The 12,274-nt window shown below is 39.4% G+C and overlaps 1 protein-coding gene across 2 annotated transcripts in view; it reads left to right on the top strand.

The window, feature by feature from the left end:
* LOC133657640 (SH3 and PX domain-containing protein 2A-like) overlaps nucleotides 1-12,274 on the top strand; it is a 180,114-nt gene that overhangs the window by 20,856 nt on the left and 146,984 nt on the right. For both annotated transcript variants that reach the window (XM_062059206.1, XM_062059205.1), the window contains exon 3: nucleotides 11,173-11,248. In XM_062059206.1, coding sequence (XP_061915190.1) covers nucleotides 11,173-11,248 — 76 coding nt within the window. The remainder of the gene's footprint in view (nucleotides 1-11,172; nucleotides 11,249-12,274) is intronic.

Raw genomic sequence — 12,274 nt, 5'->3', positions numbered from 1 at the left:
AACTTGTTTAAGTCGGGGTCCACTTAAATTGATTCATGATACAGATATATACTATCAGATATATACTATCATCATAATACAGTCATCACACAAGATAATCACATTTAATTATTTACATTATTTACAATCAGGGGTGTGGAGGGGGGGGGGGATGGACATCAAGTAGTGGACATAGAGAGACAGAGAGAGAGAGAGAGAGAGAGAGAGAGAGAGAGAGAGAGAGAGAGAGAGAGAGAGAGAGAGAGAGAGAGAGAGAGAGAGAGAGAGATCAGAAGGCATAAGAAAAAGAAAAAGTATCTGCATTTGATTGTTTACATTTGATTATTAGCAATCCGGGGAGGGTGTTAGTTTAGGGTTGTAGCTGCCTGGAGGTGAACTTTTATTGCGGTTTTGAAGGAGGATAGAGATGCCCTTTCTTTTATACCTGTTGGGAGTGCATTCCACATTGATGTGGCATAGAAAGAGAATGAGTTAAGACCTTTGTTAGTTCGGAATCTGGGTTTAACGTGGTTAGTGGAGCACCCCCTGGTGTTGTGGTTATGGCGGTCATTTACGTTAAGGAAGTAGTTTGACATGTACTTCGGTATCAGGGAGGTGTAGCGGATTTTATAGACTAGGCTCAGTGCAAGTTGTTTAACTCTGTCCTCCACCTTGAGCCAGCCCACTTTAGAGAAGTGGGTAGGAGTGAGGTGGGATCTGGGGTGGAGGTCTAGAAGTAACCTGACTAGCTTGTTCTGAGATGTTTGGAGTTTAGATTTGAGGGTTTTGGAGGTGCTAGGGTACCAGGAGGTGCATGCGTAATCGAAAAAGGGTTGAACGAGAGTTCCCGCCAGAATCCTCAAGGTGCTTTTGTTGACCAGAGAAGAAATTCTGTAGAGAAATCTCGTTCGTTGGTTAACCTTTTTGATTACCGTGGTTGCCATTTTATCACAGGAAAGGTTAGCCTCTAGAATGGAACCTAGGTAGGTGACCTCATCTTTCCTGGTGATAACACTGTCACCTACTTTTATGGTGAAGTCATTGACTTTCTTAAGTTTGATGTGGGACCCTAACAGGATGGATTCTGTTTTACCCAAGTGTATGGATAGCTTGTTGTCAGCGAGCCAGGTGCAAGTTCTACAGAGCTCAGCACTGTAGTAAAAAAAAAAAAAAAAAAAATTTTTTATTTTTTTTATTTTTTTGTCATAAAGAAATACAATCATGTGTGCTTACGGACTGTATCCCTGCAGACTGTATTGATTTATATTGATATATAATGTATATATTGTGTTTTTTATGTTGATTTAATAAATGTTTTTATTTTTATTTATTTATTTATTTTTTAACTTCTTGTGCGGCCGCGGCCCGGTACCGATTGGTCCACGGACCGGTACCGGGCCGCGGCCCGGTGGTTGGGGACCACTGCCTTAAAGTACCCCCAGGGGTACACGTACCCCCATTTGAGAACCACTGGTCTAGTGCACCATAATCTCTTTGTAGCAAACAAAGTGTCAGTGGATGTCAAAACACCAGCCAGAGTTGGAGTCAGATTCTCTCACCCACTCCAACATTCCTCCTACCTCCTCTTGCCTAAGATTCCACTCAGAACAAGTTCCCTTGTCTAATAGTCAGTGTTGTTGTTTATTTGGCTGGCTGGCTGGCTGGCCCGTCCCTGTGAGTTCTATTAAGTAACATGTGTTTAAAAAAAAAAAGTCCTGATATTGTTTGCTTTCTTCTATTGCCCCTCTTTACAACATACAAAATCAATCAATCAATCAATGTTTATTTATATAGCCCTAAATCACAAGTGTCTCAAAGGGCTGTACAAGCCACAACGACATCCTCGGTACAGAGCCCACATACGGGCAAGGAAAAACTCACCCCAGTGGGACGTCGCTGAATGACTATGAGAAACCTTGGAGAGGACCACATATGTGGGTAACCCCCCCCCCTCTAGGGGAGACCGAAAGCAATGGATGTCGAGTGGGTCTGACATAACATTGTGAAAGTCCAGTCCACAGTGGATCCAACACATCAGCGGGAGTCCCGTCCACAGCGGGGCCAACAGGAAACCATCCCGAGCGGAGACGGGTCAGTAGCGCAGAGATGTCCCCAACCGATGCACAGGCTAGTGGTCCACCCGGGGTCCCGACTCTGGACAGCCAGCACTTCATCCATGGCCACCGGACCTATGCAACTCCCCCTCGCAAGGGACAGGGGAGAAGAGGAGAGAAGAAAAGAAACGGCAGATCAACTGGTCTAAAAAAGGGGGGTCTATTTAAAGGCTAGATTATACAAATGAGTTTTAAGATGAGACTTAAATGCTTCTACTGAGGTAGCATCTCTAACTGTTACCGGGAGGGCATTCCAGAGTACTGGAGCCCGAATAGAAAACGCTCTATAGCCCGCAGACTTTTTTTTGGCTCTGGGAATCACTAATAAGCCGGAGTTCTTTGAACGCAGATTTCTTGTCGGGACATATGGTACAATACAATCGGCGAGATAGGCTGGAGCTAAACCGTGTAGTATTTTATACGTAAGTAGTAAAACCTTAAAGTCGCATCTTAAGTGCACAGGAAGCCAGTGCAAGTGAGCCAGTATAGGCGTAATATGATCAAACTTTCTTGTTTTTGTCAAAAGCCTTGCAGCCGCATTTTGTACCAACTGTAATCTTTTAATGCTAGACATAGGGAGACCCGAAAATAATACGTTACAGTAATCGAGACGAGACGTAACGAACGCATGAATAATGATCTCAGCGTCGCTAGTGGACAAGATGGAACGAATTTTAGCGATATTACGGAGATGAAAGAAGGCCGTTTTAGTAACACTCTTAATGTGTGACTCAAACGAGAGAGTTGGGTCGAAGATAATACCCAGATTCTTTACCGAGTCGCCTTGTTTAATTGTTTGGTTGTCAAATGTTAAGGTGGTATTATTAAATAGATGTTGGTGTCTAGCAGGACCGATAATCAGCATTTCCGTTTTCTTAGCGTTGAGTTGCAAAAAGTTAGCGGACATCCATTGTTTAATTTCATTAAGACACGCCTCCAGCTGACTACAGTCCGGCGTGTTGGTCAGCTTTAGGGGCATGTAGAGTTGAGTGTCATCAGCATAACAGTGAAAGCTAACACCGTACTTGCGTATGATGTCACCCAGCGGCAGCATGTAAATACTAAAGAGTGCAGGGCCAAGAACCGAACCCTGGGGAACTCCGCACGTTACCTTGACATAGTCCGAGGTCACATTGTTATGGGAGACGCACTGCATCCTGTCAGTAAGATAAGAGTTAAACCAAGACAAGGCTAAGTCTGACATACCAATACGTGTTTTGATACGCTCTAATAAAATATTATGATCGACGGTATCGAAAGCGGCGCTAAGATCAAGAAGCAGCAACATAGATGACGCATCAGAATCCATCGTTAGCAATAGATCATTAGTCATTTTTGCGAGGGCTGTCTCCGTAGAGTGATTTGCCCTGAAACCGGATTGAAAAGGTTCACAGAGATTGTTAGTCACTAAGTGTTCATTTAGCTGCTGTGCAACAATTTTTTCAAGAATTTTGGAAATAAACGGAAGGTGGGAGACCGGTCGGTAGTTTACCATGAGGTCAGGCTCGAGGTTAGGTCTTTTGAGCAGAGGATGAATAACCGCTTTTTTGAATGCTAGGGGAACAGTGCCGGAGGAAAGTGATAAGTTTATAATATTTAACACTGATGGACCTAATAATACAAACAGTTCCTTGATAAGTTTCCCAGGAAGTGGGTCAAGTAAACATGTTGTTTGTTTTATCCCACTTACACGCTGTAATAATTCCTCTAATGTTATTTCATCAAAAATAGAGAGACTATTTTGGAGGGCAGTGTCCGTCGTATATACAGTCGTATTTGTGTTAATAGAACCCAGTTGTAGCTGGGATGCGTTGTCTTTAATCTCCTTTCTAATGAGTTCAATTTTCTTATTAAAGAAATTCATAAAATCATCTGCCGAGTGGGTGGAGCTACTGGGAGGAGTCCCTTGTTGGGTTAGCGATGCTACTGTACTAAACAGAAATTTAGGATCGTTTTTGTTGAGGCGGATGAGATTTGAGTAGTATTTAGCTTTAGCTAAGGTAAACTATCACTCCATGCTTGATGGAAAACCTCAAGTTTAGTCGCGCGCCATTTGCGTTCCAGTTTTCTACATGATAATTTATGAGCTCTAATTTCTTCTGTAAGCCATGGGGTGCGCCTTTTAGGGGCCCTTTTTTGCTTTAGCGGTGCTATACTATCAATAATTTCGCGCAAGGCATCGTCAAAGTTGTTAGTGAGGTTATCAATAGAGCCGACATAATTTGGGAATGGTGCCATTACCGAAGGCAGTAGGTCAGCAAGAGTCATCGTTGTGGCAGCATTAATGTTGCGGCAGCTATAGCAGTTATTATTATTATTAGCTTGTTGACAATGAGTCAAAACTTCAAATTTTATAAGGTAATGATCGGACATTACTTTAGTATATGGAAGTATCATAACTTTGGAGGTGGTGACACCCCTGACAAGCACTAGATCTATTGTATTACCGTTGCGATGCATGGGTTCATGTATTATTTGTGTAAGACCACAGCTATCAATTATGGTTTGGAGCGCCACGCACTGAGGGTCCGATGGGGTATTCATATGGATATTAAAGTCCCCCATTATGATTATATTGTCGGCGTGCGTCACTAGATCAGCAACGAACTCTGAGAATTCACTGATAAAGTCCGAATAGGGCCCAGGGGGGCGGTAGATAACAGCCAGGTCGAGAGGTAGCGGTGTGACAGACCTCATAGTAAGCACCTCAAACGATTTATATTTATTATTTAGGTTAGGGGTAAGGTTGAAATTTTCATTGTATATTAGTGCGACACCCCCTCCCCTTTTAAGAGGACGGGCAACATGCGCATTCGTATAGTTAGGAGGAGATGCCTCATTGAGCGCAAAAAATTCGTCTGGTTTGAGCCAGGTTTCGCTAAGACCAATGACGTTAAGATTGTTGTCTCTAATGACCTCATTAACCAATAACGCCTTGGGAGACAATGATCTTATGTTTAAAAAGCCCATATTATAGGTATTGGGCTGTTTTGACGAGTTTTTGTTAAGATTATCCGTAGTGGCAATATTAACAATGTTGCGTTTATTATGCGTAGTGCACTTTAAATAGTTTCGACCATATCTAGGAATTGATATGACGGGAATTTTCCGATTGTTTGCTTGGTGCTGCAATAGACTGGACATATCATAATTTGCCACCTCAGTAGAATGCATGTCCACCTCTGACACAGACACAACAGAAAAAACATTATGTGAATTGTGTATTATTCTAAGAGAATTGCTATGCGTACATGGATTATCCAGCCTGGCGCTGGCTAGTTCTAGCTTAACTGACTCCTCACCCGGACTAACAGACATTGTAATTGCCTGTGACCGGGCTTGCTCTAGTGTAGTCAGTCAAGTGAGACTTAAATAGTAGTCTATGTTTCTAGACAGGATGATGGCGCCTTCCTGGTTAGGGTGAAGGCCGTCTCTCATCAGCAAGCCTGGTTTGCCCCAGAAAGAGGGCCAGTTATCAATAAACGTTAGTCCCTGTTGCCTACAGTAGCTAGGCAGCCACTTGTTAAGCGAGATTAATCTGCTATATCTCTCATCATTGCCTCTCGCAGGCAGGGGGCCAGAGACAATTACTCGATGCCTGGACATCTTTCTGGCGAGATCACAAGTCCTGGCTATGTTTCTCTTTGTAATCTCTGACTGTCTCATTCTAGTGTCATTGGAGCCAACGTGTACAACTATATTCGCATAATTAGTGGTGCGATTAGCCTGTCGTACGTGTTTACTAGGCCTGTTGCGAGTTAGCTCCCTAAGATTAGCTTCAATGTCAGGTGCTCTGGCCCCGGGGATACACTTTACTGTGGCTGGTTTGCTAAGCTTTATGTTTCGGGTGATGGAGTCCCCTATGACTAAGGTGTGGTGCCCGGTAGACTGGGGTGTAGGACTAGCTAAAGAGCTAAATCTATTAAGCGTCTCAACCGGTACACCGTAGCTTGTAGGCCGCTTAGGACTGCTACAAGCTGGGCTAGTTAGCTCGCTACAGCTAACGCTAGTAGATGTGTCCGCAACATCTAAAGTTACGACATTACTCTGCTCTAACTGGCGGACACGGCCCTCTAGCAGAGCCAACCTCTCCGTGAGTATGGTGCAAGACGCGCAGGAAGCCATTACTCACAGTGTTTTCTGTCACAGAGTGAAGTTCCTGCTGTCCTCAGGGAAGTGGTCGCGGTCTGCGGGAGTAGCTTCCTACTGACCGGCGCTGCCTTTCTCCGCGCTAGCTTAGCAGCTAGCTAGCTTCCACGCAGTGGCTCCGTAGCAAAAACGCTGTGTCTTGACAGGTGCTCCAGGTGGTGTGTGACGTCAATTTCCGCTTCCAAAAGCCAAAAGCAGTGAAGTTGTCACCTTGTGTAAATGGTAAATAAAAAGAGAATACAACAAATCCTTTTCAACTTATATTCAATTGAATAGACTGCAAATACAAGATATTTCATGTTCACACTGACAAATGTAATTTTTTGGAGGTAAATAATCATGAGCTTAGAATTTAATGGCAGCAACACATGTCAAAAAAGGCATTTTTACCAGTGTGTTACATGGCCTTTCCTTTTAACAACACTCAGTAAAGGTTTGGGAACTGAGGAGACACATTTTTGAAGTGGAATTATTTCCCATTCTTGCTTGATGTACAGCTTAAGTTGTTCAACAGTCTCCCTTCTCATATTTTAGCCTTCACACATTTTCAATGTCTGGACTAGTCTAGTACCCGCACTCTTTTACTATGAAGCCACGCTGTTGTAACACCTGGCTTGGCATCGTCTTGCTGAAATAAGCAGGGGCGTCCATGATAACGATGGCAACATATGTTGCTCCAAAAGCTGTATGTACCTTTCAGCATTAATGGTGCCTTCACAGATGTGTAAGTTACCCATGTCTTGTCCACTAATACACCCCCATACCATCACACATGCTGCCTTTTACACTTTCACCCTAGAACAATCTGGATGGTTCTATTCCTCTTTGTTCCGGAGGACACGACGTCCACAGTTCCTCTAGTCCAGGGGTCACCAACCTTTTTAATACCAAGAGCTACTTCTTGGGTACTGATTAATGTGAAGGGCTACCAGTTTGATACACACTTAAATAAATTGCCAGAAATAGCCAATTTACTCAATTTACCTTTAACTCTGTTATTATTAATAATTAATGATATTTACACTTAATCGAACGGTTTAAAAGAGGAGAAAACATGAAAAAAAATGACAATTAAATTTTGAAACATAGTTTATCTTCAATTTCGACTCTTTAAAATTCAAAATTCAACTGAAAAAAAGAAGACAAAAACTTAAAAAAAGAATTTATGGAACATCATTAGTCATTTTTCCTGATTAAGATTAATTTTAGAATTTTGATGACATGTTTTAAATAGGTTAAAATCCAATCTACACTTTGTTAGAATATATAACAAATTGGACCAAGCTATATTTCTAACAAAGACAAATCATTATTTCTTCTAGATTTTCCAGAACAAACATTTTAAAATCAATTCAAAAGACTTTGAAATAAGATTTAAATTTGATTCTACAGATTTTCTAGATTTGCCAGAATAATTTTTTTGAATTTTAATCATAATAAGTTTGAAGAAATATTTCACAAATATTCTTCGTTGAAAAAACAGAAGCTAAAATGAAGAATTAAATTAAAATGTATTTATTATTCTTTACAATAAAAAAAAAAAAAAATTACTTGAACATTAATTAAAATTGTCAGGAAAGAAGAGGAAGGAATTTAAAAGGTAAAAAAGTATATGTGTTTAAAAATCCTAAAATCATTTTTAAGGTTGTATTTTTTCTCTAAAATTGTCTTTATGAAAGTTATAAGAAGCAAAGTAAAAAAATTAATGAATTTATTTAAACAAGTGAAGACCAAGTCTTTAAAATATTTTCTTGGATTTTCAAATTCTATTTGATTTTTGTCTCTCTTAGAATTAAAAATGTCGGGCAAAGCGAGACCAGCTTGCTATTTAATAAATACAATTTAAAAAATAGAGACAGCTCACTGGTAAGTGCTGCTATTTGAGCTATTTTTAGAACAGGCCGGCGGGCTACTCATCTGGTCCTTACGGGCTACCTGGTGCCCGCGGGCACCGCGTTGGTGACCCCTGCTCTAGTCAGACCACAGAACACTTTTCCACTTTGCATCAGTCCATCTTAGATGAGCTCGGTCCCAGCGAAGCCGGCGGCGTTTCTGGGTGTTGTTGATAAATGGCTTTGGCTTTGCACAGTAGAGTTTTAACTTGCACTTACAGATGTAGCGACCGACTGTAGTTACTGACAGTGGTTTTCTGAAGTGTTCCTGAGCCCATGTGGTGATATCCTTTACACACGGATGTCACTTTTTGATGCAGTACCACCCGAGGGATTGAAGGTCCAGGGCATTGGTTTTCGACTTTGCTTACGTGCAGTGATTTCTCCAGATTGTCTAAACCTTTTGATGATATTACGGAGCGTAGATGGTGAAATCCCTAAATTCCTTGTTGAGAAATGTTGTTCTTAAACTGTACTTAAAGGTCAGTATTTATATAAAGCTTATGAGGTTCCACACAGATAAACAAACAAAGCTACTTGACATATTTCACAGCTCTAGTATCCCGAGGAAAACACGTGTGGTTGAAGAAAAAACACCAAGTTACGTGTTTGAATGGAGTTTCTGCTCATTTAGGCAAGTGCGGTTCCACGAGTCAGCATTTCACTCCGCACTTGAAGCACAATGACAATGGCTGCTCTCTTCAAAGGAAACCACTTCTCTCAGCCTCCCACATTTCCAGCGCAGGGGAGGAAAAAGTCACGGCGTGAGAAACATGCGGAGATTCTGTCAAGGCGGCAGATGCAATAACGGAGGAGAAACCAAAAAAAAAACCACCTCAGAAAGTCCAAACTTTTTACTGTCCTCCTCAAAGTTGACCCTCAAAGGCTTTCCCGCTTAACAAAGCACATCTGGAACGAGGCAAATGCAGAAGTACGATATCGCAAGGATTTATTTCAAAAGGAAGAAACGTTTATGAGTTAAAGTCAAGTCTGGATAAATCAGTGAGATATAATACGATGTTCTAATAGGGAGGAGAACAAGAACAGAGGTGTGTAACAATATAGAAAGCAAAACATCATTTATTAAGTTATTACGATAACACATTTTGATAAAGTAGATAATAGTAATTAGGGATGTCCGATAATGGCTTTTTGCCGATATCCGATAATCCGATATTGTCCAACTCTTTAATTACCGATACCGATATCAACCGATACCGATATCAACCGATATATACAGTCGTGGAATTAACACATTATTATGTCTAATTTGGACAACCAGGTATGGTGAAGATAAGGTACTTTTAAATTTTTTTTATAAAATAAGATAAATAAATGAAAAACATTTTCTTGAATAAAAAAGAAAGTAAAACAATATAAAAACAGTTACATAGAAACTAGTAATGAATGAAAATGAGTAACATTAACTGTTAAAGGTTAGCATAATCATGTGTGCTTACGGACTGTATCCCTTGCAGACTGTATTGATATATATTGATATATAATGTAGGAAGCAGAATATTAATAACAGAAAGAAACAACCCTTTTGTGTGAATGAGGAGGGAGGTTTTTTGGGTTGGTGCATTAATTGTAAGTGTATCTTGTGTTTTTTATGTTGATTTAATTAAAAAAAAAAAAAAAAAAACCCATACCGATAATAAAAAAAACCGATACCGATAATTTCCGATATTACATTTTAACACATTTATCGGCCGATAATATCTTTGATACTTGACATTAGTTTTGGATGATACCACACATTTAGGTATGGATGTGATACCAAGTAGTTACAGGATCATACATTGGTCATATTCAAAGTCCTCATGTGTCCAGGGACGTATTTACTGAGTTTATAAACATAATATGAATTTAAAAAAAAGGAAAAAAGATTTTGTGACGATAAAAAATATCGATGTAATCATAATAGTATCGACTAGATACACTCTTGTACTTGGTATCATTACAGTGGATGTCAGGTGTAGATCCACCCATGGCATTTGCTTACATTTAGGCGAGCTACCTTTTGTTTTGCGGTGAGCTATTGTATCCTCCTACGGTGTGTAGTGAAGCATGTTTAGCTATTCCTCGTCCTCCAGTGATAATGCTACCTGTAAAAAACTTGCTTTATTTGTCGCCGTGGAGGCGAGGATTAGTCATTTATAGTAGCTAAAACACTTCTAAAACATTAAAAACATTTTCTTGAATAAAAAAGAAAGTACAACAATATAAAAACAGGTACATAGAAACTAGTAATGAATGAAAATGAGTAACATTAACTGTTAAAGGTTAGTACTATTAGTGGAGCAGCAGCACGCACAATCATGTGTGCTTACGGACTGTATCCCTTGCAGACTGTATTGATATATATTGATATATAATGTAGGAAGCAGAATATTAATAACAGAAAGAAACAACCCTTTTGTGTGAATGAGGAGGGAGGTTTTTTGGGTTGGTGCATTAATTGTAAGTGTATCTTGTGTTTTTTTATGTTGATTTAATTAAAAACAAAAAACAAAAAACAAAACAAAAAAAACCCGATACCGATAATAAAAAAAAACGATACCGATAATTTCCGATATAACATTTTAACGCATTTATCGGCCGATAATATCGGCAGGCCGATATTATCGGACATCCCTAATAATAATAATGTTCAAGTAAATAATAAATAGAAAACTATTTTTGTAAAAATATTATTGATATGCAGTGATGTAAGAAAAGAAACAAATACAAAAAAATAAAAATAAAGTTAATAATAATAACAAATGAAGTAATTAATAATTATAATTGTTCTAAATATTAAAACTATATTATTACAGGTATAAAAACCTGACTTTGTGTAATGAAATATACAAGAATGCCACAGTCGTAGGTGTGAGTTGGCCTCTGCTCTTTTATCTGATGACTTTTCATTTTCCATGTTAAAGTGTGTGTGGCATAAATAACCTTGTGTGTCGTAAGTCAAATGTATTTGACATGAACATTGATACTTCTTTCTCCTAATAATCATATTAATAAATCGTTTTTTCCACCCCCAGATGCGGATACTGGACAAGTTCCCCATTGAAGGAGGACAGAAGGACCCCAAAAAGAGGATTATTCCTTTCTTGCCAGGTGATGAATCATCTTGAGTAGGAGAAAACTAAATGTTTTATGGACTATAGCAGGGCCTCCCAAAGAAAGTTTATTCATTGTTAAATGTTAATATCTTAAAAGTATTTTATATGGCTGCTATTTTTTAACTATTTACTGCAAAAATGTCAGTTAAAACCAAGATTCGAACTGAACTGGATGTCCGATGTGAAATTAAGGGTGTGTCCTAGGGTTGTACGGTATACCGGTACTAGTATGGTACTAATGAATCAAAAGCGGTACTATACTCTGTTTGAAAAAGTACCGGTTCCCCATTTAATTTTTTTAACGGGCATGACTGCACGTCGTCGTCACGTCATGATATTGCTGGTTTTACGAGCAGAGGAGCATGTTCGGCAGCGCACACACACAGAGTACTTACAAGCAGACACAGTGTGTGGACAGAAAAGGGAGAATGGACGCATTTTGGTGTAAAAAGTAAAGACAAATGGAGTTATAACACTGAAACACCCTCAGGAAGAGCTGCTTTACGACATCCATCCCCAGTCGGCAGTGTTTTAGCTACTTCTAAATCACTAATCCTGGTCTCCATGGCGACAAATAAAGTAAGTTTCTTACAAGTAGCATTATCACTGCAGGACGAGGAATAGCTAAGCATGCTTCACTACACATTGAGGAGGATACAATAGCTCACCACCGTCACAATGTAAACAAACGCAATGGGTGGATCTACACCTGACATCCACTGTAATGATACCAAGTAAAAGAGCAAATTTAGTCGATACTACTATGATTACATCGATATTTTTTAAATAAATAAAAAATCATATTATGTTTATAAAGTCAGTAAATACGTCCCTGGACACATGAGGACTTTGAATATGACCAATGTATGATCCTGTAACTACTTGGTATCGCATCGATACCTAAATGTGTGGTATCATCCAAAAGTAATGTCAAGTATCAAAGAAGAGAAGAATAAGTGATTATTACATTTGAACAGAAGTGTAGATAGAACATGTTAAAACAGAAAATAAGCAGACATTA

Source organism: Entelurus aequoreus, linkage group LG09 (assembly GCF_033978785.1).
Source record: "Entelurus aequoreus isolate RoL-2023_Sb linkage group LG09, RoL_Eaeq_v1.1, whole genome shotgun sequence".
In the NCBI taxonomy this organism is placed as follows: domain Eukaryota; kingdom Metazoa; phylum Chordata; class Actinopteri; order Syngnathiformes; family Syngnathidae; genus Entelurus; species Entelurus aequoreus.
This window is presented reverse-complemented; position numbering and strand designations above follow the sequence as displayed.